The sequence below is a fragment of the Thermobia domestica genome, chromosome 18, assembly GCF_964235325.1.
Source record: "Thermobia domestica chromosome 18, izTheDome1.hap1.1, whole genome shotgun sequence".
NCBI classification, from domain to species: Eukaryota; Metazoa; Arthropoda; class Insecta; order Zygentoma; family Lepismatidae; genus Thermobia; species Thermobia domestica.
The window spans coordinates 88,714,374-88,737,251 of NC_137471.1; the positions used below are offsets into that span (position 1 = coordinate 88,714,374).

The 22,878-nt window shown below is 35.8% G+C and overlaps 1 protein-coding gene across 1 annotated transcript; it reads left to right on the top strand.

Moving 5' to 3' along the window:
• Positions 1-2,859, top strand: LOC145674997 (peptide transporter family 1-like). Its single transcript, XM_081745343.1, has one exon. It carries the CDS (start codon positions 240-242, stop codon positions 2,472-2,474), a length of 2,235 nt encoding a protein of 744 aa, XP_081601469.1. The 5' UTR covers positions 1-239; the 3' UTR covers positions 2,475-2,859.
• Positions 2,860-22,878: the final 20,019 nt, after the last annotated feature.

The window sequence follows — 22,878 nt, forward strand, 5'->3', positions numbered from 1 at the left end:
AAAAGAGCTCTAAACAACGTACTTATCTTATTTATGATAAACATCTTTCTGTATTTCTGACTTATTAAGCAACACTCCACACTTCAAATGAAGATCCACAATCTAAAGCTCTCGTGGATGTTGATGTGTACAAAAGGGATTCAGATACACTTAGAAAAGTGTCGTGTACCAATGAGAAAAATGAGCTTGCAAGAGATGTAGCAATATTTACTGAATAAGACAAACTTCATTCTTCTGAAATGACTGAGCATATATCTAGAGAAATTCCGAAAACTTATTATCATAAAAATGATAAAGGATTGCGCCCTAGAATTCTTGTTTATCCAGTAAATCCCAATACAGATCAATTTGAACTTCATCTGAAAGGACAACGTCCGAATGTGGAAACACAGACAACTAGTTTTCCCGATGAAATCACTTCAGCCGGTTCCAATGAATACTCATACTACCAAGGAAGATATAATACTGAAGATCGGATTACAGAAGCGTTGCTCTATATATATCTTTCAAACCTTCTGTCTACTACTACTACAATATCACTTCACTACCGAATGACTTCATCCAGGAGTTTGGTAACATCGATCTATCTTAAACCTAGTAATATTAAAAACCTTTTGAAATATGGTATTTCAATATTTGTATTACCAATTCTACAGAAATGTTATGGATTGTATGGTATAATGTACATTTGTACTCTTATACAATTAGGTAGTATTCTCCTATGGATCTGTAGTAAACTTTCGTTTCTTAAGAATTTCCAAAGCTATATCGTGGACTTCACAGTCTTTATCACAGCACCGGCTTCAGGAATTTTTGATGTATGCTTAATACCCTTTGGAGCACTCGTTTTCTATGACCCTAGAAGTCAGAGAGAATTAATAAAGTACGTATCAAAGATGTATATGGTTAACAAATTAGTGGCAGCGATAGTTTACCCTCTAACTTCCTGGTTAAAAACTAATGCTGTTTGTTTTGGTAATAGTGGGTATTGTGTTAGTGATATCATAGGAACTGTAAGTGGTTTCCTTCTAATGTTATGTTTCAGAACTGGAGAGAAAACGTACACAACGGTGGAACCACACAATAAAATTTTCAGAGCATGTAGATGTCTACTCACTGCCACGTACAAAAAACTTAAAATCGGACATATAAGAGAAAATTGGGTGTTATACGCGTATGCCGACAACAAATATCCTCCAACATTCATATCGGAAATTAACTCTACTCTGAAACTTCTGTTGGTTTTTATTCCTAGCATAATATATTTTGCTGTAAACAATACGCTCAGATATGAATTCCGCTCCCAAGCTTATAAAATGAACGGGAATCTTAAAATTATATATATTCACCCAAAATACGTCAAACTGAGTGTTCCAATTTTTGAGGTAATTATGGCATATATTATTATTAAAAGAATATATCCTATTTTAGAGAAGCGTGATATACTAACTACTCCGCTGACAAAGATGGGAGTTGGTTTGTTCTTAATTATTCTTTCATGTTTTACATGTGGAGTTCTGGAAATTTTTATTGAACCAACGTATAATGTAGCGCCCACATCTAGCAAAGCTCACTTAAGAATATTCAATGGAATGCTTTGTAAACTTAGTTTGGGTGATAAAGTTCTTAACCCGTTGGATGTTTGGGTAAATTATGATGCTGATTTGAATACAACATTTGAAATTAATGTGCTTGATAATTGTAGCCAAACGTTTTCTCTACGACAAAACATTTCAACTTCTACGGTTAATGCTCGAAAGAATGCAGCTCTATCCTACGTTATCAGCATATCGAATCAAGAGTTAACTATTTTCGATACAGATTTTACTCCTAATGTAGGAAGACTTGATAGTGCACTTCCCACGATTTGTGTTATTCATAACGATTTATTATGTGCGACAAATAGTGGCAATTGTGACGATGACAAGACGGTAGAACTAAGTACGAAAGCTAATACGTATTATTATAAAGTCAGAGAACAAGTCAGGGCTGGCGAAATTCATACATTAAAATCTAGTGGAACATATAAAGCAATTTTCGTCCCAAATGAGAAAACTAGACAGTTATTGGGAACTTACTCCTTAGACAGAGGAGGACTTTACACACTTCTTGTTTGTATCAGTTCAAACAGCACAACAGCTAATTTGCACGAAATAGTACCACCGATTTCTGTAAATATGCTTTGGCAGATTCCACAAGTGGTATTATTTGCTGCATCCGATGTAATGTTTAATGTTGCTGGTTCAGAACTTGCTTTCAGCCAAGCAAGACCACACTGGGAGCCATTCGTGCAAGCAGCTTGGGCTGCTAACATGGCACTAGGAAATATATTTCTATGGCCTTTCTCATATCTTCCTATTGGAGATAAACATTCTTTAAGGTTCTTTCTTTATGGTGATTTATTAGCAATTGATTTCATCTTATTTCTTTATCTATCCTATAATTATACGTATATTCAAGATATAATGGAGTAACGTTCAGATTTATAAATTGAGGATGCTCATTTAGTTTTACAGAATATGTAACTATTGCGAACTTTTGAAAAACATTAAAATTGTACAAACTAAATAATCAAGTTTTCTAAAAATTCTTTTTAGTTGAGTGACATGTCATTAAGATATATGACGTACTTATACGTCATTACGCAAACGTATTACGTATTAGGCAACATATATTAATTAATAAAAAGGGGAAAATGTTTCAATTTTAGATTCCCTTATTTTGTAAGTACCTAGGTACTGAAAACGTACGATACAAATTATCAATTTTGTTTTAGTGTAAGAAAATAGAAATATTTAGTTTCATTTTTAAAAAAGGAAGTTATCTTCATTTGATGTAACACTTTTGTCATTTTCATTACCATTGGGTCTGAGTTATACTTATGTTAAGTTCGTTAGTACAAATATGTATTCAATAAATGTACCAAAAAAATATATTTTTAATTACCTTTTTTAATCTAAAGATCCAGTATATTTCAGGCAAAACTTTTCTTATAGGCCTTATATCTCGAAAACTACATAAAATGTAGCCAAACCCAAACTATCGCTTAACTCACAAGTAAACCTTACGATTGGGTGAATCGAGTTGCTGACAGAGACACATATGAGAAAGTAGTACTAAACGTGGTCAGTATTTCAGTGAAGTTTTAGGTGCGAAGCTCCAGGGGTTTAGGAGATACAGCTACCAGAACATCACATAGAAGTACAGAATAGTCTTCATACAGTTGGAGGTAAAAGCTCTGTAAGACCTCTTGTAACGACAAAAGGTGAATAACAAATATATGGGTACATATTAGGACTAGGGGGAAGTCATATAGTAAGGGTATACCTGACGGCGGCCATCTTGAAATCCGCCATTTTGAATTAAGGTTAAGTTTTTAAAATAGGAATAGGGTCATGTGATACATGATTTAAGGCGCAAATTTAAACAGAAGAACAATGGTGACGTTAATTTTGATTTACGTGCAATTGGTAAAAAGTTACAGGGAAATTAAATATTGTTGCAGCATATGCATTAGTCCTTTACCCCACCTTGTAAATTTTGTGTTAATGATAATAATTAAATAAAAAGCGGGTGGATAAATATTAGGTCTATGGTAAGAGTTGCCTTGATGGCGGTCATGTTCAAATCCGCCATTTTGAATCAGACAAAAGTTTTAAACAAAACGCATAACAGTGACACCTTATTAATAGCAAATTTTACCATAACTCCAACGGTATAACCATTTTTGCTTTATCATTAACCAGCACAAAATTAAATGGATCGCTCCTTACGACTACTGCTTTGACGGAATTGGTAACGACAAATGTGTCAACTGTAACTCGATTGCCTTTGTCAGGTGTGCTCACTATGAGCAGAGCATTTGTGCAAGTCATGCACTCTTTTTTGAACTACATACTGATTGTACTAATTGAGGACTTTTCTGGAAGAAAGACCCAAGTTCACTTATGACTCAATTCCACTTTGATCATTTTTCCTTAAATTAGCAACTTGTTTATGCGATAACAAATGCTGGTTAATGATAAAGCAAAAATGGCTATATCGTTGGATTTATGGTAAAATTTGCTATTAATAAAGTGTCACTGTTATGCGTTTTGTTTAAAACTTTTGTCTGATTCAAAATGGCGGATTTGAACATGGCCGCCATCAAGGCAACTCTTACCATAGACCTAATATTTATCCACCCGCTTTTTTATTTAATTATTATCATTATCACAAAATTTACAAGGTGAGGTAAAGGACTAATACATATGCTGCAACAATATTTAATTTCCCTGTAACTTTTTACCAATTGCGCGTAAATCAAAATTAACGTCACCATTGATCTTCTGATTAAATTTGCGCCTTAAATCATGTATCACATGACCCTATTCCTATTTTAAAAACTTAACCTTAATTCAAAATGGAGGATTTCAAGATGGCCGCCGTCAGGTATACCCTTACTATATGACTTCCCCCTAGTCCTAATATGTATCCATGTATTTGTTTTTCACCTTTTGTCGTTACAAGAGGTCTTATAGAGCTTTTACCTCCAACTGTATGAAGACTATTCTGTACTTCCATGTGATGTTCTGGTAGCTGTATCTCCTAAACCCCTGGAGCTTCGCACCTAAAACTTCACTGAAATACTGACCACATTTAGTACTACTTTCTCATATGTGTCTCAGTCAGCAACTCGATTCACCCAAACGTAAGGTTTACTTGTCAGTATGATGTGCTTATTCCCTATTTAAAAAAAAAAAAAAACGAAAACTCGATTTAGAAGCCGTTCAAAAATTTTGTGGCCCCTAATCCAAAAACTAATTATTGGCTAAGATCGTAATCTTTTGAAGCAATTTTTGGATATTTCCTAAACTTCTTGTTTATTTGACATTTAAGTTGTGTAAGAAATCGTTTAGGACCAAGTTTTCCCCTTACGTAAGATTAGTTTTCTCACTGGGAATTAAATCTAAGGTACGCTAGTTGCATTGGACTTTCGTGTCTCTTTTTAGCATCAAGGTTATATGCCACATGATCTAAGAGTTTAAGGTGGAATCTGAATAACCATAATCATTAAATGCTTTTTCACAGATCGAACCCGGGACTCCCGTGCACCAAAGACATGTGATCATAGATTATGACCATCTGGCAGGTCATAGGCCTATGTGTAACTATTAATGACTTTTACATTCCAATGCTTATCTAAATACACTTTCAGTCTGATTGGGCAGTAAAAACATAGATGATTAGTTTCGACCCTTGGTCGGCCATAGATTATATGTGATGTCATTGAAGGCTTCAACAATAGTTTTAAATATTACTGCATGCCTTTGTTTAAACCATAGATGAAGTTATACTTTAGAATTCATACGTAGAGAGTAAATATAATTCTAATGTTTCAATATATATCTTTAAATTATTAAATACTATCATCATTCATTCGTACAGCATTATTCATTCACATAGAAAAAGTGTCATGACTCAGGATTTCGTACCACTCATACTTACAGCAGATCCGAGACAATCCGAGGTATGAAACCATCAACTAACTTCATGTTCGTTTCGTAATCGTACTGCCTCTGCTAAATGAACAAATTAACTGTTAGTTCTTTGGCGATCCTATGATACAATTTGTACCATACGGGTGTTTTATGGTACATTGCGTTATAACTCTCCTATTTGAGCTTTTTCGTCCGGGTTTTCTTGTTTTTTGTTTTTCAAGTCCAGAGGCATTGTAGAAGACCTTACGTATGGTTTCACACCTTCCTGCGTCGAGACATAGGAGGTGATGACGTCATAATTCTAAAATATATATTTTCATTTATTAAGAATATGTTCATTATTTTTTGGCGGGCTTATTTTTGCACGTAGAAGATTGAAATTTTGCACAAACGTTCAGTCTACCAAGTAGTATTTACCAGATTTTTTTCAGATTTCTGCTTTAAAACAAAGGGGGATCCAGAGGGGCAAAAATTTGAAAAAAGGGATATTTTTACCCAAAAAATCCCTTTCTTCGGGATTTTCCCGCCTTAGATACATGATGGAGACACGTGAGTTATACCGTCTGAAAGGCAGTTTTATTCTGAAGAGAATGATGGGCGAAACATGACCCTAGAATAATTAGGGATGTCTCAGGGAATTTTTACAAAATATCCTTCTGTATACGGGAATATGGTACATTGTCTTTATATATATATATATATATATATATATATATATATATATATATATATATACAGTGGCGTATTTAGGGGGGTGGCTTCCGGGATTAAGCCCCCCCGAAATCTTACTCAGTATAGTAAAGTAACTGAAATATCTTGCAGAATTTTTACATTTCCAGGAAAAGCCCCCCCGAAAGTTAGCGAAGCCCCTCCCGAAACAAAATCGTAAACACGCCACTGTATATATATATATATATATATATATATATATATATATATATATATATATATATATATTTGGCGGGCTTACTTTTGCACCTAGAAGATTGAAATTGTGCATAAATATTCAGCCTACCTAGTAGTATTCATCAGATTTTTTCAGAACTCTGCGTTAAAACAGGGGGGTCCAGAGGGGCTAAAAGTTGAAAAAAGGGATAACTAGACCAAAAAAAATCCTTTTGTTCAGGATTTTCCCGCCTCAGGTACATGATAGAGACACGTCAGTCGTACCGTCTGAAAGGCAGTTCTATTTTGAAGAGAATGATGGCGAAACATGACCCTAGGGTAATTAGGGATGTGTCACGGATTTTTTTTATCAAAATATACTTTTGTATAGGGGAATATGGGACATTGTCGGTATATATATTTTTTGGCGGGGTCATTTTTGCACCTAAAAGATTGAAATTGTGCATAAACATTCAGTCCACCGAGTAGTATTTAACAGATTTTTTCAGATTTATGCGTTAAACAGGGGGGGTCCAGAGGGGCTAAAAGTTGAAAAAGGGATATTTAGACCAAAAATTCCCTTTTTTCGGGAATTTCCCGCCTTAGATACATGATGGAGACATGTAAATGGTACCGCCTGAAAGGCAATTCTATTCTGAAGAGAATGATTGGCGGATTATAGTCCTAGGGTAAATAGAGATGTCTCAGGAAATTTTTTACCTGAGATCATGGTGTTTTGCGGTAATTTGGGGCATTGTGGGAATTCTTGATAAAATTTCTCCCGCCCTTAGTATTCAAGATAGAAACTTGAAATTTGGCACACACATTCAGTATACCAAGTACTATTTATCAGATTTTTTAGATCTCTACGTTCACACAGGGCCGTTCCAGAGAGGCCCAAAGTGTGAAAAATTCCCTCCGAAATTTTCCCTTTGACATCATTTTCCCTCTCCTGGTATATGGTATGAGAATGCAAATGGTACCACTTGAAAGCCAGCTCCATTCTGAAGAGAATGAGGTATGAACCATGATCCTAGGATAAATAGTGACGATGCAGTAGCTGCTTGACTGAAAGTCTAAAAAATAGCCCAAAAATCCGAATCCCGAAAGGGTAAAGCACACGTAGGCTACAGAGAAGAAACTGTTTAACTTTGGGTGTCCTTGTACAGGATTCTGTTTCTTTGTCACACATCGTCCAATAATACATCATTAGTAGCAATACGGAGACACAAGCAAACTTCGGGAGATAGGACTTCAAGTGACGTTGGTAAACATGGCAAAGTTTTATATTATAAAAGAAGAAAAGAAAGAAGTTACAGCTTAAATTAAGTTTACTCACACAGTGATAAAGTAAAAAGTTGATACCTCAGCGAAACAATGTTCGCTTCAGGTGTGATAGGGTAAGTAAAGTGTTGTGCACACTCAATATTACTATGTGGATGAGTATTAAAAGGGAAAAACTATATAGTAAGAGAGAGTGTATGTATTTAACGTTACTAGTGACGACGCCAGAGGGGGGACAAGGGGGGCGAGCGCCCCCCTAGTAGCTACTTCTGCCCCCCTGACTGCTACCTAGACTGCCCCTCAGACTCCTACAATCTTTTAATATTCTACATGTAATATTTTATATCAGTATCATAACCAATCTCATTATCAAATCGTAGTCTACTCTACTTTCCATGCATTTACTGTACTATGTGGCAGATAAGTCCTCAAGCTTTCTTCTTTGAGCGTCTGAGTATTTCTGTTTTCTAATTTAGTGCCTTTTGAGGTAAATTTTAGTTATACTTCTTATGATTTTTAATTATTGTGCCTAGCGAGCAATAGTAGATTTGGTCGAATTGTTTTCTTCTCATTTGATCAACTTCGATTCGAAACAAAAGAAAAGTAAAACCAGTTACGTAACTAGTTTGTATTTATCCAGGTTTGAAGTTTACAGTTTCATATTTTGTTTTATTTAAAGGTTCTATACTTATTTTTTCTGAAACATTATTCTCGGCTTTCAATATTCAGAGGATGTGCTTATAACAGCTTAGTTTGCAACACTGGCGCAAATCCCGAGGGGACGAGGGTGATATTTCCCCCAAATCTTGGACCTTGAGGGACTGTCCCCCCCAATAATCTAATTTAAAAAGTGCTTTTTGGGATAAGTTTGATGATTTGTGTCCGACTGCCACAAAGGAATGTAAGATGAAATTGATTTCTCTTGGTTTTTCCATTTCTTTTAAAAATAATGGTATTCTGTAGTATTTCAAACTGAACTTCGTGCTGTAGTGCGTTTAGTAGTCTCATCAATATGTATTAATTCCACTTCCGCTAGTTGAGCACAAATTGTAATAAATGCTAGAAGAGGATATGTCCCTCTCCTCATGCTGGAAGTTGTCTCAGCTGTAGATACGGGCACAAATTCCGGGGAAATGGAGAGACATGTCCCCTCCCCAACATTGGAACTGGAGGCTCTCTAGTGATGGGTAAATTCCCGGGAAGATATTTTTCGGGAATATTCCCTAGGAATATTCCCGGGAAGATTCCCAAAATGGGAATTTATCCGGGAATTTATGTTCAATCAGAAAGAAAATTGTATTCTATTACTATATTATGATTTCAAAGTTGAATTAGTTTTTATATCACAGCATATGATTACTGTTGTCCACAGCGGATTCTTTAAAATGTATATTCTGAACGGTACTATGTTACTTTATTAACACTTTATTATGTTCAGGGAGTACGCATAAATGCATATTTATTTACAATATGTTCTATGAATTAAATATGTGTGAAACAATTATATAGTAAATTATATAGTAACAGTTTAAATTTATATGTAAGTGGATTTGCTCTACTTAACTCTATTAATGATATTATAAACACATTAAATTTATAAATGTTATAAACCAAATAGGTTGGGTAAATGCTAGAAGATACATGTCTCACCAATTTATCAACATTTGCGCATACATATTTATGTTCACAAAATTTGCAAGATACTTACTTATCTTTATATTTTAGCACGTAACATTGCCATACACGACCTTTCATTCTACCTATTTTTCGAAATTCCATACGTTAATTCACATGTAAAAGAAGTCCGAGTTCTTCTTCAGAAATTCGAGTCAGAGAGAGGAGACAGACCGACGTCTATTACTAATGGTGGTTCAGGGTTTATACATAATTCTAAATTACTTTACAAAATGGTTCCTTTTCGTCATTTGTAAACAGGGTGGATTGATTTAAATCAATCTGATTTAAATCACTTGATTTTTTAAATAAAAATCGTTAATTTAAATCGAATTCCGAAATAAATTAATTTAAAGTGAAAATAAGTAAAATCACGTTTCTGTTCTGTTATTTCGATTATGGAAGTTAATAATCATAATACAATGAGACTCAAATGTACAGTATAGTATGAAAACAAGTGTCATGCAGAGGATGATTAGGGTAAATCCCGTTTTGAACAGGTAAAGGAGCAATTCTGTTTTCTTCTTTTCGTAACATTGGGTTTGGGTTTTAAAATCGTTAACTATTCCAACGGGGAAATCACCATCGACATTTAAGACGAAAATTCTTTTTGGTGCGTGTCTGTTTGTTTCTTCCCAGATAATAGGGCGTATTTAGAGAGGTCCTATCCCCCCTCCATTTTTTTGTGAATTTTATAACTTTAGGCGAAATTTATGTATTTCATGCCTCAATCTAGTTCTGAGTTTTTAAAAATAGGCCCCTGCCAAATATCATTAACTTTTGTGAAAAAAGGGTCATTTTGATAATCGTTGCTGTACCTTTTCCTTAATGCTTAACCATTTAAATTATATCACCTATTTTTAGGTGATAGGGTAGAATCTTCATTATTCGATTTAAAAAGTATCAATAAGGCTTTTTACTTCGTTTTCTTCAAGACTGGAGGCATTTTAGAACACGTTACATATGCTTTCACGCCTTTCTGCGCTGAGGCATAGTGTGTGATGATGTCATAAATTTAAAGATATTTTTTATTGCGTATTATTTATTATTAAGATATTTTTTGTTTTGCGTATTATAATTATTTTTTGGCGGGTTACATTTTGCATTCAGAAGACTGAAATTTTGCACACTCGTTCAGTGCACCCCTTAATAATTTTCAGATCAATGTGTGGAAACAGCGGGGTCCAGAGGGGCAAAAATGTTTTTAAAAAAAGCATATATTTTAACAAAAATTAGCTTTTTTGGTGATTTTCCCGCCTCAGATGGAGACATATGAATGGTACCGTTTGAAAGGCTGTTCTATTCTGAAGAAAATTATGTACGCACTATGCTCCTAGGATAAATAGGAATGTCTCAGGAAACTGTTATCTGAGATCCTGTTTTATACGGGAATCTGGGATATTTGGGAAATATTATTTTTCGCGAGCTTACTTTTGCACCTACAAGACTGAAATTTTGCACATTTATTCAGTGGACCCTTTAGTATTTTTCAAACTTGTTTCAAAAATCTGCCTTAAAACAGGGGGAGGGGTCCACAGATGTATTTTTTTTTAAGATTTTTTTAACAGAAAATTCCTTTTCTCGTGATTTACGCGCCCCAGATAATGATGGAGACATTTGAATGGTACCGTTTGAAAATTTGTTTTATTCTGAAGAGAATAATGTACAAATCGTGATCCTAGGATAAATAGGGATGTCTGAGAAAATTTTTATATTACATTCGGGTCATCTGGGGCATTGTGGGAATGTTCTTAGCTCATTGTTAAATAGTTTCCTCACCCTTACTATTCGGTAGAAGCTTGAAATTTTGTACACACATTTAGTACACCCCTTAGTACTTCCCAGTTGATTTTGAGATCTATACGTTAACACAGGGGAATCCAGAGGGGATAAAAAAAAAATGCCGATTACTCTCAAAATTTCCCGCTTCAGGGACATGATAGGGAAATGTGAATGTTGCCGTTTCGAAAGCTGTTCTATTCTAAAGAGAGTGATGTATGTACCATGATCCTAGGATAAATAGGGATAACGCTGTAGCTGCTTGACTGAAAGTCTATAATTTACCTTTAAATAGAGCCATAATTTAAAAGGGTTTTAAGAAACATTGTTTGAGATTGATATAGGTTAACGATTTGAGATAATTGAAAATTGAACCCAATACTTTCACTTAAATGGCATAATTAGCATTTAATACTAATTCCTAATGCTTTTTCTTCAATTCGCGACTTGTATTATACGAGGAGAAAGATTTGATTTAAATAAAAAAATCGATTTAAATAAAAAAATCAACAAAAATGATTTTTTTAAAAAATCATGATTTTTTCCACCCTGTTTGTAAATTAGTACTTTGCTAATTTTGGCTGTTCTTTAGCATTGGCGGCCAGCTTTTGCACCTACTTTTTTGCGATATTCTATTCCGATGCGGTTGTTTTATGGTTTCTTACGTTAAATTACGTTACCAACATTAAATTCAGACAGCGTTGCAGAGCGAGCGTTAGTGAATGAAGGCGGGTTAGAGCCCCGCATGGCACGTTGTTTTCTATCTTCGTTACCAACAATTCACTTTCTTTTCTCACATAAATCACTTCCACTTACCTTTCCGTTTTGTATAAATCCCCTACTGCTCTAAAGAAAATGTGTTCGATACTTTCTTGACTACTTGAACATCACCGTCAACTCATTTCTTCCGTAAATCATCCTGCTTTTTGCTAGTTTTGGCCCCCCAATTCTAAACAATTACCTTACTTTCTAGTGCAAATGGAAATGGAACTTAAAAAATCATATTATTAGTTATGTAAAGTACCGTCAAATAATTTTAAATTTTTTAACCTCAAAATTCTTTAAAACCTAGAAGTAAATCATAATATATTAAAATAAAGTAACTAGTCATATGGTTCTTATAATTTGGAAGATAAAATAAAGAAATGGAAATAAATTCCTTCCCGGGAATTTATAGGCCAGGGAAAAAACCCGGGAATATTCCCATTTTTAAATTCCTTCCCACCGGGAATATTCCCACTGCCCATCACGAAGGCTCTCCCAATAATCCAATTTGAAGAATGCTTTTTGCAGATAAGTGTGATAATTTGTGTCCGACTCCCACAAAGGAAAGTGAGATGAAATTTGTTTCTCTTGGCTTCTCCATTTTTAATGAAAATGAAGGCGTGCGACTGTGCGTGACGTAACCTGATATGAAATCTTCTCTTCTCTTCTCCCCGTGGCCCTAGCACACGAAGAGCATATAGACTATCCAATGTCAGTAGAACCCATCTTTTCAGTAAATTTGCATTTAATCTATTTGTACTATCAGCCTAGGCATCTACTCATGCTTCGTAAGCTAACTCTATGGCCTATGGAACCCGGAGGTTCAATGCCGCGTTCACAAAAGCTCTCCACTGACTTCTATCCTTAACCAACTGGATCCAGTTTCTACTTTGTATTCCGATTTTTGCGAAATCAATCTTAATATTGTCCTTCCATCTGCGCCTAGGTCTTCCTAATGGTCGTTTTCTGATTGGTCTTACCGCTAACACTTTGAAAGCGTTCCTACTTTCTTCAACCCTGGCTACATGTCGTGCCCACCTAAGCCTCCTAGACTTGATGACCCTAACAATGTTTGGTAAGCCGTATAAATTATGTAGTTCCTCGTTATGAAGTTTCCGCCATTCCCGTTCCTCTTGGGTCCGAATATTCGTCTGAGCATCTTGTTCTCAAATACTCTTAGCCGATGTTCTTCCCTCAGAGTAAGGGACCATGTTTCGAAACCATACAGAACAACAGGTATGATTATCGTTTTATTTATTTTAAGCTTCAAATTCCTCCACAGAATTCGCGACGACAAGAGATTTTGAACTGAATAATAACTGAATTCCCTGTTTTTAGTCTACATTTAACTTCTTCGTGAATATGATTTTCGTCTGTTAATATTGATCCTAGATATTTGAAAGTATCCACTTTATCAAAAGTATTATTTAATATTTTAACGCATTCATAATTTGCCGTATTACGGTCTCGACGGACTTCCATGTATTTAGTTTTCTCTGCATTTACTTCTAAACCCTTGTCCCTGCAAGCGTTTAATAAGACCTCTGCATTTCTTTCTATTGTTCTCCTATCATCCCATATTAAATTTACATAATCAGCGTGCGCATAACCTGGTGAAAAACGTTCAGCTCTAGGCCCTGGCTGCTATCTTTGATTTTCCTTATAGCGTATTCCAGGACAAAGTTGAATAATAATCGCGACAACGCATCTCATTGTTTCAGGCCATTCTCGACCTAAAAGCTCGTGGACAAAAATTTTCCTACCCGGACTTTACTTTACGATTCATTTAAACATGCCTTAATTGATCTAATTAGCTTTTTCGGTATTCCAAATTCTGTAAGAACGTTTACAATGTTTCTCTCCTAACCGAGTCGTAAGCCTTTCTAAAATCAATAAATAGTTGATGTACCGGGCTGCTGTATTCCCACTTCTTTTCGAGTATTTGGCGAATGGTAAATATTTGGTCGACAGTTGATCGATTTCGTCTAAATCCACACTGATAATCTCCAATAATTTCATCTGCGTATGGGGTCAATCTTGCTAATAGAATGTTTAAAAGGATTTTATAGGATGTTGACAGAAGAGAAATGCTTCGATACTATAGTCAGTTTTGTCGCCTTTCTTGTGGACTGGAACAATGATTGATTCTTTCCACTCTTGTGGCAATTCTTCCTTGTTGTAGATAAGGAGAATGAGTTCGTGTTTTTCTTCCACAATTTTTCGCCTCCAGCTAAAATTAACTCATCCGGAATTTCGTTTACACTCGGAGATTTGTGTTTCTTTAATTTCTTTATAGCGATTTCTACTTCAATTCGGTTGGGTTCTGGAATATAAGATTCTGCGGTGTGTATCTCCCTTTCTCCACGCACGTTAGTTTTTGGCTGCGTGTTAAGGAAATCGTCAAAGAAATCTTCCCATCTATTTAAAATGCTATCTGTATCAGTGAGAACTGTTCCATCAGCTTTCTTTAATATAAGCACGAGGTTGATAGCCTTTCTTAAATTCGTTGATCCCTTTATACATGTCCCAAATGTTTTTATTTTTATTATTATCTTCAAGTTCCTAAATTTTAGCTTTCAAAAAATCGCGTTTCTTTGTTCTAAACGTTTTGGAAGTTTCCCGCCTGATGTCTACAAAATTTTGTGTAGTTATTTCATTCGGATTTTGTAGCCAACGTAATTTTGCCTGTTTTTCTCTTCTCTGCTAATTCGAACCATGGTTTGTTCCTACGTATTTCCACTCGTCCCAATTTTTCTTTTGAGAGAGAATGCTTCGTAAGCAAAGAAAAAAAAATCAATTGCCGGGATATTTTTCTCCATAATCTTAAGGTTACATCTGTTAACTAAAGAGTATATGACATGCGTCAGATTTCTGTAACGATTCCTGTAATGTTATTGAGATTATCATCATTTTGCTCAAAGAGTATTGTTGCGTGCTTCATACATAATTGATATTCTTTCTTCATAGTTTTGGGGAAGTTATTAATTGTATTATTATATTATCAAAAAACAATTTTAACGTGGATCTTTGTGGATGCCTAATTAGAAACATACTAATTATAAATATGCATGTATTCAGATTTCAGAATGTGTTCACTACAGTGGTTTGTAATACTGATGTGTACTACTACTTCATCTACATCGCCTAATATATAATATACTCTACAACAGTTGATCAGATTCATCTACCGTAACATGAGTTTCATCTCTCTTCTCTAGAATAAGCTTCAAATCTGCCCACCTCCCAATGTTGAAGACAACCAATGGCGTATTTAGGATTTTTTTGGAGGGGCTATGCTCAACACAAGGAAGGAAGTGGGCAATTGCCCACCTGAGTTTGAGAATTAAATATATTTTAATTTATGCATAAATTGAAGTTATAACGGCAACAATTGCAGATCGATAAATCCTATATGATATGATACAAAACTTTAGGTGTGAATTTAACCCTTTATTCTATTCATACAACAAAAAGGAAGCATCCTCTTGGCCTTCCTAATTTCCCGAGCTAATTATTCCCCCGTTTTCATTTCCTTTAATTCAAACATTTCCTTCTTTAAAAATAACTAAACGATATAGTTTTTCCTTTGTTATAGTAACTAAAGTCCTGTCATGTTGATATCCGCGCAAGTTGGTGTGGAACACCAGTTTCGCTTATCAACTCCTCTTAGTTTTGGTGTTACTGATGTCGGCCGACTTAAATCACAACTGACAACGGTCGATAAAGTATGATAGGCGAAATGAAAGAAAGAAACGTCAAGAAAAAGAAACAGAAAAGTAGAAAGGATGAAAGAAAAAACAAAAGGACGCAGTTCTTACATGGAATGAAATTTGACAAATACAGTATTGTTTCTGAACAAAGAGCATAAGAAGATGGAAAGCCAATGACATTCTTAGAAATGGTAAGATGGATTATTGTTGTACGTGGATACGTGGAATACGAAAATCTAACCACTTTATGTCGGGGGAGTTTGAGCCCGATAGCCTCCTAAATACGCCACTGAAGACAATTCTGCTCCTCTGATCCTTCACAGCATTGTTTTTCAACTTCATAAATATTTTGAACATTGCTTATATAGATATATATATAATATGGAAACGGTCTTGCCCGCCCCCCCCCCCAATGTTGAAGACAGATTTGCGCAGATGGTTTGCAACTATCAGGGCTTAATTTTTTGAAGGGGATAAAAAGAGTTGTGTTGAATTGATTCCCAATAAAACCTATTGTCAGAATGCTGATCTTTAGTTAGTAATTGGCTTACACTATTGCTCCCTTACTTATTTTGTTTCAAAGTACTGACGTGACGTCTACCATATTGACTAGGAACTGCTGAAAAATTCGTAGCCCAACCCAGAAGGAGTGCACGTGGAATGGTAAAGTTTTACTTCTTCTACACTTTCCCCGAAAGTCAATATACTACCTTGTGCAGTGTTCCAGTTTTTGCAGAAAAGTTAAAAATTCTGAAGATTTCCTCGCACCACTGTTCGTAGCACTATCCCTATCAGACCTAAAATGGTATTCTTTCAAGTGTTATTTAAGTTTGGGAAATAAGTACACGTAATAGTTAGACGGACCTAAATCTGCGGAATAATAATGATGATCTAGACATTGAAATCCTAGATTATGCAATGTCAGTTGTGTTCGCAGGGGCTTGATGGCCAGGTATATTCTCCTGAAGGAACAGAATTCCTTCCTTTTCATTTTCCGCGGCGTTGAACTTTGAATTTTTCTTTTAGTTTTGTAAGTAATATAGAGATTCTGGATTAAATATTTCACCGTTGCGGAAATAGTCTCCATACTTATCCCAGAAGAATGTTGCAAACAGTTTCTCAACCTACTTCTGTGTCTTGAACTTCTTGGGGCGTTGGAGAAATGAGTGCTACTACTCCATTGACTGTTGTTTCGATTCAGGATCCTAGTGGTACAGCCATATTTCATCTATGGTTACTATTCGTGAGCGAAATTGATCAGCATTACGGTCAAATTGAAAGAAGACTTCTCTTAATGCCGTCACTCTTTTATTCTCCTGACAGATATTTTGGGAACCCATTATGTCGAGAACTTGAGCATACCCAAGCCATTCTGAATTATGCTACCGACGAGTTCCAAAGAAATGCCCAGAATCTCTGACACAAGTTTTGCTGAGAAGGTAAAAACTGAGAAAACGGGGTGTACTATAATATGTATATCGTGAGTTTACTATACACTTTAAAAACTATATAAACAATAGCTTAAATTATTTTTGTCACTCAAAAACTGGGGTAGCTTAGGCCCTCTGGCCTCGAGTTATATTCACCACTGACTGAAATGCTGCAATTTTCAAGAATAATGTCACAAATTGCATCCATGATTTCGGGAAGAGTCATTGCTTTTAATCATCCTGGATGTAAAGCATAATTTGTTGAGAAATCGCCACGTTTATACTAAGCCACTTACTTCTTCACCACTGTATATAACGGAGGAGAGTCCCGTGGTGTTTCACTGATTTCCTAATTAATTTACTTCGGTGACTTTCCTTGGTAGAACAAAAATGTTATAACAGTTAGGATCTGGATGTTCGTGAAATTCGCTGCTTGGGCACACATAATCACTTCAGAGGCCTGAGAAACAATAAGAATTTCATTATTAATATGCAAATTTGTATTTCTACATACAGAGATATGTTTTTTCTAAACTACGGTTTCATTTTTCTACGTAGTACCTACACTCCTTCTGGATTGGACTAGGACATTTTCAGCAACTCCTCGTAAATTCTCTCTCGCTTATAGAGAGAGAGAGAGAGAGAGAGAGAGACGTAGCATATAGTACTGGACGAATGTGTTACTCGTAGCATACGCGAAAGTAATTCAATTTATGTTTAGATTTCAAAAGTTTCATTGAAAAATATTTCATATGCATACGTTACTTATTTGTTAGTTACAAATTTTACCTGAAATAAGTTTAATTTATAATCATATAGGTCTAATATAAAAAGAGCAACGAAATTACACAATGTAATGTAAAAGAAGTCAAACGTAATAAATATGTCATATTTGGCATGGGAAATAGCCGCCCCCCTGATAATGTATCTGCTCCTCCTTTGCTCTCCTAAGAACTTAAAGCTGGCGTCGTCACTGGACGTTACCAGTAAACTGTACTACCCTGCAGTACTTGCACCATTCACCAAATAGTATACAAGTTATGTCGTCGTTAAGTTTTTGATGTGTGAAATCTGTGTCCCATATGCTTCCCAAAGAGGTATAGTTCATGTCCCTGTGACAATTAGGGCGTCGCTAGGGCTGCCAACGTGACAACAATCCATTGAAAAATATGTACAGAGTGACCATCGGAAATAGGTACTTCCGATATTTTATCTCTATTGTTATTGTATCTACGATCTTCATTTTATTATATGATTGTTACCTATGTATAGCGTACATGTAAGATTATTATTTTCCTGCGTACGACACACAACAATGTTGAAAGCGTCCCACAAATTTTACAAAAAATAGTTTTTCTTCCAAAATTTTTATTTTCTTCTTCTTTTTTTTACGTGTTGGGCACTAGAGGCACAAAAGTTACCTCGTCAGGATTTTTGTTCTATAAGCTACACAACGAGGTATAGCTCATGTCTCTGTGACAATTAGAAGGGATACTAGGACCGCCAATGTGAAGGTCTACGATTTTCTGCGTCCCACCTCTTTTTCCCCCTCCCCCAAGTTGTCGACCACGCTGGGGAGCGACGACATCGGTTTTCACCATCACTATAGTGCCTATAACAATAATCAAAAATAAAATTGCGTTAGGCTTACCATGAATGCTCAACCCCTCTCAGATCCTGCATTATCAGTATTTGTATTTAATCCGAGTTCCTGGAATATTAAACAGGAATAAATAATTTGCGCTTAATATTTATTTCTGGGTTCGTGAAAACCAAATTTGCATTGTTTTGGCCAGAAACTTTAAGGTTTTGGGCCAGTCAATTAAATGTAACAGGGTATTCACAATCTGGAAGCGTCATATTTACGCACTGCTACTTAAGTTTGAGCAAGGCGAAGTTAAACCTATATAGTCCCATGAGGTCGTTTTCGACCCACCTATACATATATTCTTACGGGATCGAAAACGACCCAAAGTATTAGCCACGATATTCCCAGAGGGTCGATTTCGACCCACCCCCATACAGATACACTCATCAGAAATATCAAACTATCTTACCAATTTATCAATTATTGACACTAACTAATTAATATTTATAAATATCATCGAAATCCGTGACGAAAAATAATTCGGGTTAAACTTAGGGTAGTACTTAGTTCTGGCTGTTTGTGCTGGTCAGCTTTAATATGTAGGTCATTGTACTAAATCAGATAGAAGTGTCCAAACTTTGGAGATCAACTTCACTTTGGAGGGCAAATTATGGATAACCATATCTTGGTTCTTTGACTGCCTCAAAAGCCCACAGTAGATAGACAAACCAGCCCAAAAGGAGTACTGTCCAGCTCAAGTGTAAGCCACGCCTCGCCCAACATTCGAGGGCCAATTTCAGATTTGACCATAAATATTGGACACCCATATCTTGCCTGCTTGGCTAGCCCTAAAGCTGTAATTAGCCGTAATAAAAAGCTGTAACCTAAAAACAGTAACACTCAGCCTAAGCGAAGCTCGTCTAGTCCAACATTTAGGAGGCTAACGTGAAGTTGGCATGCAAATGTAGGACACCCCTATCTCATTTATTCGACTGGTACAAAAGCTACAGTGTCTAGCCGAACCAGCCCAATTTGACTACTAACCAGCCCACGTAAATTCTCGCCTGGCGCAAATATTTGAGAGCAAACTTCACATACACCGGTGAATATCAGTATGGTACACCTTTTTCCAAAAATAATGATCGGATTCATTACGATTGTTTTGAACTAAAAGTTTATAAAATCCAATTTCGGGTATTTTCGGAAACTAAATCAAAGATGCCAGGTTCGATCTCCAAGCCATCCTTTGCAATCGGGAAAAATTGTGTAGATGTGTTTTTTCTGTTCAGTATAATAAGACATGTTGAAATGTTAAGTGTAGAGAAAAATAGCATTCATTGAAATACGTAATGGTACTAAGTTCCGAAACTATGTATACATGTTAGTACATGTTGGTTTTGTCACCTACGTTTCCATACCTAAAAGAACATTTCCAATGAAAGGGAAGACAAGTTTTGGCATCCATAGTAAAATGATAAAAAAAAAAGAAACAAACAATTGCATTTGCAAAGGATATGAATGTCATTGCGTTGGAAATTGAGTTATAGTATTTCTTCAGAAGAATCTCGGCAGGAGTGTTCATATTAGTTCAGTGATAAAGCACTAGACTTGTAATCGTAAGATCGTGTGTTTGATTTCCGCTTGGGTCAAAATATTTGGTATGTAATATATTGCTCAATGCATGAATAAATAATTACATTAAATAGGCCAGTTATATATATATATATATATATATATATATATATATATATATATATATATATATATATATTGTAATGTCCCACGTGCTTGTGTTTACAAACACCTAAATGTGCTCTTATTTATAAACAACCAATCCCCCACACTCTGAAATTATCGTGATTGCACGTCTTTGTTGCAGCTCTTTACGACGCCCACTTTAGTGTTTCTGTCATTACAAAGTAGTGCAAGAAGAATAGTTGCAACATCAGTATAAGTGGAATAAAAAATGTTATTAAAAAGTACAAAGGCAAGACATACAACCAGGATCATCTCAGAGTGTGGGAGATTTGACCGATTGTGTGTGGGTTTTGTCCATTTGTGTGGCAGTTGTGACAATTTCTGCATGTGGGAGTTTTGTCCATTTGTGTGGGGGTTTTGTCCATTTATGTGGGGATTGTGACCGTTGCTATGTGTGGGAGTTTTGTCCATTTGTGTGGGAGTTTTGACGGATTTTGTGGGCGTTTTGACACTTCTTGAGTGTGGGGGTTTTGGCTGTGGGGGTTTTGACCGTTCGTGCGTTTGGGAGATTTGTCCATTTGTGTGGGAGTTATGACCGATCGTGTTGGCGTTTTGACATTTCTTGAGTGTGGGGGTTTTGGCTGTGGGGCTTTTGACCGTTCGTGCGTTTGGGGGATTTGTCCATTTGTGTGGGAGTTATGACCGATCGTGTGGGCGTTTTGACATTTCTTGAGTGTGGGGGTTTTGGCTGTGGAGGTTTTGACCTAGACCCATCAAAACTAAAAGCAAAACAAAAATTAAAAGAAATACTTAGGTTTCCTGGAAGAAAAATTTGTATCAACATACAAAGTCTCGGTTATATTTTTCTTTTTTCTTTTTCTGTGATTACTATTTCTCTTTTGATAACTACAGTTGGTTTGTCTGTTCCTACAAATCTATTCTGAATGTTTTCACACAAGTTGCAGTTCCTGGTTCGTTTGTGATGAGTCACAGTACGTGACCGTGATTTACGACTCCTTTTGTTTCTGTTACTGTCTTTTCATGTGTGGTCTTGGTTCTGATTCGCTTCAAATTTCGTATTGTTTACGATCTGATCTTGGTGTCTTTCTTATTACAATAACTATAACCTCGTTTGCACTTTTTCTCTCTGTGGTTTGTGGTAGCTGTTTTAGTGTGCTTGCGACCTCTGTCGTCTACCATCATAAGTTCGTAATTTTCACTGCTACTACTACTAGCGGTGTCTGGTTCGCTAGCCATAGTAGATTGGTTCAGAATACCTGTCTATAGTTCAGGTTCCGATTCCGGTGATCTGTGTACTCTAGGAATATCTGTCTCTACTTGGGGCTCAAATTCCTGCGCTCTATTTTCGGTAGTTTCTATTCTCTGAGCGAGCTCTACCACATCACGCCTAATTTTTTTATGTTCTTATCTATTGCCCGTATTTCAGCACGACATTCTGCATTAGATTCATTTTTTTATTTTCATATTATAATCCATTAGTTTGGCTTCTTCATATAGCATCTTAATGTCTTTTCCTTGCCTTTCTACGCGTTCGGAAATTTCTTCAACACGTTCGTGCGTCTCATCTAATTTATCAACTGTATCTATATGTAAACTAACGCAGCGCTCCTTATTAACCTGACATACATCTGGGGCTGATTCCAACTGACCCTGGATGGATTGTGTGCATTCGTGCAAACCTCCTAAATGGTTCTGAATTTTACAAACTTTTTTCTCTATATGTTCTACACGATGGCATGTTTCTTCAGTTGGTTGTTTAACTTCGTCGATGGTCTATGTGGCGAGTTCGATTGGCTGTTTAGTATTATGACTTACTTCAGCAAATTTGTTATGGACCTTAGGTGTTATACCATTATATTTTTGTTCAAGGATTTCGTTCCTGCGTTTACTTTCGGCTTCTACAGTCCTAATACTTTGCTCTAATCTTTCCTTCGCGACATTCTTTTTGTACAGCGTCTAACTTCTGACCTAACTCACTCTTTAACTCTTTTTTTCTAATCTGTCAATATTGTCTTTATTTCCCTGTTCTAATTTAGCTAGTTTCTCTTTATTCTCATTCCTTAGTTCGAGCAAGTTCTCTTTAAACACAGCCATACTCTCTTCATTTTTCTTTTCTAATTTAACAAAATTCTCTCTAAACTCAGCCTTGTCTCTTCATTTTTTATTTTCTAATTTAGCCAACTGAGCGCGGTTCTCTTTACTGTCTCTCATTAATTCTTCGAGAAGTGTATTCATCTTAGTAATCGGATCTACTTCCTGATGCGCCATCTTGGACAAAAATAAAACTTAAATATACAATTAGAATAAGATAAATTATCACAAAAACATATGATTAAAATCACCCGAAAGAGATTATTCTTAGATTACTGGTTCTAAGCTGTAAAAGAAATGATGTATTAGAATATTGATCTTATAAGTATTCGAGCACCAACGGTCTCGATTCGGGTCGGTGGTTCGGGCATCATTTATTTGTAATCGATTCGTTGTCTCTGTTCGCGCGGCCTTTTATTTGAAATCGCCAAGGTATCGGGTCGCTATTCGGGCTGCCATTTATTTGTAAGCAA